Below are 5,000 nucleotides of genomic sequence, written 5' to 3'. Positions count from 1 at the left end.
GGCATTATCAACGACAACAACACTTAAGCCAACTACAGATCAATAGCTAGAGAAACGCACAATCAATCAATCAAATGTATTTATAAAGCCCTTCTTACATCAGCTGATGTCACAAAGTACTGTACAGAAACCCAGCATAAAAACACAAACAGCAAGCAAAGCAGATGTAGAAGCACAGTGGCTAGGAAATCATCACTCAACTGTTCTGCCCCCACAAAAGGTATTCAGACCAGGAGAACACACACACACACACACACACACACACACACACACACACACACACACACACACACACCTTTGTGAGAGACTGGAGAGAGGTGGGGTGGAGATATGAGGAGGGGGAGGAGAGAGAGAACAGGGCAAGAATGTTAACTTTGAGGAGAACACACACTCAGAGACAGAGAGGCTCTTTATAGGTGACGGGACTCTCCCAGGATTCCCTGGCCTGCCAGCTTTCTGCCACATGTGCAGAGTGTGTGTGTGTGTACTCACTCAAAACAGAGTATGCTGTCTCTATACCTACAAGAAAGAGAGAAAGGCTGTGTGTGTGTGGGTATGTGCGTGCGTGTTCATAGTTGTAGTTATTCTGCCCTGTAATTGCAGTAATGATATGTCATCCACAGAGAGGAACTCAGCACGGGTGGGGTGGAATGCCTCCAGGCGCGCGCGCACACACACACACACACACACACACACACACACGCACCTATGTACACTGTGAGAGCTGAGGCCTTGGGGGTAGGCTTTCTGAGAGAGCCTTGATTTAACACCCGAGGAAGGAAATAGGAGGACACGCGCGCAGGCACGCACACACACACATTACAACTGTAGGAAGTTGTATAAACAGACAGTACTACATATCATAATATCTTTCTAACTGTTTACGGTATGGCGGTATTCGACAGTATTGTTTTTGAATAGTAAGCAGTGAGTGGCGTTAGGGTGGCAACGCACACATTCTAAGTGATTTCCATGGCTCTTTCTCCATTCTGATTGCTTAATCAAACTTCAACCCAAAACACTTTTCAGCATTTTCATCCATTTCTGATTTCCAGGTCATTTGGGGTCATTTCCACACTGCCATGTAGGGCTGCATGATATGGGACAGAAATTAGGAGGCAAAGTGGAAAGCAGCACTGTTGTCATCAACATCGTGTTGCATCTGCTACATTGACCATGTAGACTGAAGAGCGAACGGCAAGTGGTCTCGCGGTCTCAGTGAGAATCGCTACTGGCTCCTTGATTTGTCGCTAGATGACGTTTTTGCCGTTGCCGTGACGATGTCACAGCACCAATTTGCCTTGCTGTGGCTCAGCTGCGTTTCCCGACATAGCGTTTTCACCCCCTCTCCCGCAGAGCATTTTAGACAGTTAAGTTAACAGTTAGAAGATATGCAGCTGGCAAACATTTAGTTGTGAATTCCATACTGTCACTAGATCACCTGGCGCGCGCTGTACAACAGTGAGTGACTCTGGTCTCTGGTGGTTGTGTGCTTGTAAACAAACTCCACGTGACTGGGGACGACCGGTAAGCTTCATTATGAAAAATGATGTGACAGGTGAAATGAACAACTCCATGTTCTTTATCTCCTAACGTATTGCACAAGTTGACTGCAGGTATTTACTTAAAAAGTAGCTACAAATATTACAATGTATTAAAAAAAAAAGACGTCAAACTTTTAACGGTATTGAAAAACCATCCCGTGGCTTTTTCCAAATACCCCGGTATACATTATACTGTATATACGGTATACCGCCCATGCCTAGGGAGATAAACGACTCAAGTAGCAGAGTAAACTATAAAAACAGACATGACACACGACGCAGTGGTGCATCACATGTAACAAACCAAACATTGAAATAACGTTGCAGAGGGTAAAGTAAAAAACCCAAACCGGTCTGGACATCAATACCGGTATACAGTAAAATACGGTATTCCACCCAGCCCAGACAGACTGTTACACGTTTCTAGGTTGACGGAATCCAAGAAACCTAGAGAGGAACCAGGCTCTCTCTCTCTCCTTTCTCCTACTCCCTGTGAATACCAGTAATTCTGTAGATGATTCAGTAGAGTGTGTATGTGTGTGTGTGTGTGTGTATGTGTGTGTGGTTCAGAAGGCGCTGACTTCAGACGTGTCAGTACCTGGCCCAGGAAACAACAGGATCAGCACTTCTCTCTCTCCTTTTCTTTCTATCATCTCTCCTATTTCCCTTCACTCCTTTTTCCAACTCTCCTATTTCCGTCACTCCTTTTTCCATCTCTCCTATTTCCGTCACTCCTTTTTCCATCTCTCCTATTTCCTTCACTCCTCTTTCCATCTCTCCTATTTCCTTCACTCCTTTTTCCATCTCTCCTATCTCCATCACTCCTTTTTCCATTTCCTTCACTCCTTTTTCCATCTCTCCTATTTCCTTCACTCCTTTTTCCATCTCTCCTATTTCCTTCACTCCTTTTTCCATTCCCTTCACTCCTTTTTCCATTCCCTTCACTCCTTTTTCCATCTCTCCTATCTCCGTCACTCCTTTTTCCATTTCCTTCACTCCTTTTTCCATCTCTCCTATTTCCTTCACTCCTTTTTCCATCTCTCCTATCTCCGTCACTCCTTTTTCCATTTCCTTCACTCCTTTTTCCATCTCTCCTATCTCCGTCACTCCTTTTTCCATTTCCTTCACTCCTCTTTCCATCTCTCCTATTTCCTTCACTCCTTTTTCCATCTCTCCTATCTCCGTCACTCCTTTTTCCATTTCCTTCACTCCTTTTTCCATCTCTCCTATCTCCGTCACTCCTTTTTCCATTTCCTTCACTCCTTTTTCCATCTCTCCTATTTCCTTCACTCCTTTTTCCATCTCTCCTATTTCCTTCACTCCTTTTTCCATCTCTCCTATTTCCTTCACTCCTTTTTCCATCTCTCCTATTTCCTTCACTCCTTTTTCCATTCCCTTCACTCCTTTTTCCATCTCTCCTATTCCATCCTCCATCTCTCCTATCTCCGTCCTCCTTTTTCCATCTCTCCTATCTCCGTCACTCCTTTTTCCATCTCTCCTATCTCCGTCACTCCTTTTTCCCTCTCCGTTTCACTCCTTTTTCCATTTCCTTCACTCCTTTTTCCATCTCTCCTATCTCCGTCACTCCTTTTTCCATCTCTCCTATCTCCGTCACTCCTCTTTTCCATCTCTCCTATCTGCGTCACTCCTCTTTTCCATCTCTCCTATCTCCGTCACTCCTTTTTCCATTTCCTTCACTCCTTTTTCCATCTCTCCTATCTCCGTCACTCCTTTTTCCATTTCCTTCACTCCTCTTTCCATCTCTCCTATTTCCTTCACTCCTTTTTCCATCTCTCCTATCTCCGTCACTCCTTTTTCCATTTCCTTCACTCCTTTTTCCATCTCTCCTATCTCCGTCACTCCTTTTTCCATTTCCTTCACTCCTTTTTCCATCTCTCCTATTTCCTTCACTCCTTTTTCCATCTCTCCTATTTCCTTCACTCCTTTTTCCATCTCTCCTATTTCCTTCACTCCTTTTTCCATCTCTCCTATTTCCTTCACTCCTTTTTCCATTCCCTTCACTCCTTTTTCCATCTCTCCTATCTCCGTCACTCCTTTTTCCATCTCTCCTATCTCCGTCACTCCTTTTTCCATCTCTCCTATCTCCGTCACTCCTTTTTCCATCTCTCCTATCTCCGTCACTCCTCTTTTCCATCTCTCCTATCTGCGTCACTCCTCTTTTCCATCTCTCCTATCTCCGTCACTCCTTTTCTCCGTCACTCCTCATTTCCTTATCTCCTTCATTTCCTTCCTCCTTTTTCCATCTCTCCTATCTCCGTCACTCCTTTTTCCATTTCCTTCACTCCTCCTCTTTTCCGTCACTCCTCTCCTTCATCTCCATCTCTCCATTTCCTCCTTTCTTCCATCTCTCCTATCTCCGTCACTCCTTTTTCCATCTCTCTCCTATCTCCTTTTTCCATCTCTCCTATCTCCGTCACTCCTTTTTCCATCTCTCCTATCTCCGTCACTCCTTTTTCCATCTCTCACTCCTTTTTCCATCTCTCCTATCTCCGTCACTCCTTTTTCCATCTCTCCTATCTCCGTCACTCCTTTTTCCATCTCTCACTCCTCTTTTCCATCTCTCCTATCTCCGTCACTCCTCTTTTCCATCTCTCCTATCTCCGTCACTCCTTTTTCCATCTCTCCTATCTCCGTCACTCCTTTTTCCATCTCTCCTATCTCCGTCACTCCTCTTTTCCATCTCTCCTATCTCCGTCACTCCTTTTTCCATCTCTCCTATCTCCGTCACTCCCTTTCTCTCCATCTCCTCACTCCTCCATCTCTCCTATCTCCGTCACTCCTCTTTTCCATCTCTCCTATCTCCGTCACTCCTCTTTTCCATCTCTCCTATCTCCGTCACTCCTTTTTCCATCTCTCCTATCTCCGTCACTCCTTTTTCCATCTCTCCTATCTCCGTCACTCCTCTTTTCCATCTCTCCTATCTCCGTCACTCCTTTTTCCATCTCTCCTATCTCCTTCACTCCTCTTTTCCATCTCTCCTATCTCCTTCACTCCTTTTTCCATCTCTCCTATCTCCGTCACTCCTCTTTTCCATCTCTCCTATCTCCGTCACTCCTCTTTTCCATCTCTCCTATCTCCTTCACTCCTCTTTTCCATCTCTCCTATCTCCTTCACTCCTCTTTTCCATCTCTCCTATCTCCTTCACTCCTCTTTTCCATCTCTCCTATCTCCGTCACTCCTTTTTCCATCTCTCCTATCTCCGTCACTTCTTTTTCCATCTCTCCTATCTCCGTCACTCCTTTTTCCATCTCTCCTATCTCCGTCACTCCTTTTTCCATCTCTCCTATCTCCGTCACTCCTTTTTCCATCTCTCCTATCTCCGTCACTCCTTTTTCCATCTCTCCTATCTCCTTCACTCCTTTTTCCATCTCTCCTATCTCCGTCACTCCTCTTTTCCATTTCTCCTATTTCCTTCACTCCTTTTTCCATCTCTCC

At 45.0% G+C, this 5,000-nt stretch overlaps 1 protein-coding gene across 1 annotated transcript; it reads right to left on the bottom strand.

The window, feature by feature from the left end:
* Nucleotides 1-2,135: 2,135 nt before the first annotated feature.
* Nucleotides 2,136-2,978, bottom strand: LOC139414011 (uncharacterized). Its single transcript, XM_071161893.1, has one exon. It carries the CDS (start codon nt 2,976-2,978, stop codon nt 2,136-2,138), a length of 843 nt encoding a protein of 280 aa, XP_071017994.1.
* Nucleotides 2,979-5,000: the final 2,022 nt, after the last annotated feature.

This window comes from Oncorhynchus clarkii, chromosome 7, assembly GCF_045791955.1.
Source record: "Oncorhynchus clarkii lewisi isolate Uvic-CL-2024 chromosome 7, UVic_Ocla_1.0, whole genome shotgun sequence".
In the NCBI taxonomy this organism is placed as follows: domain Eukaryota; kingdom Metazoa; phylum Chordata; class Actinopteri; order Salmoniformes; family Salmonidae; genus Oncorhynchus; species Oncorhynchus clarkii.
This window is presented reverse-complemented; position numbering and strand designations above follow the sequence as displayed.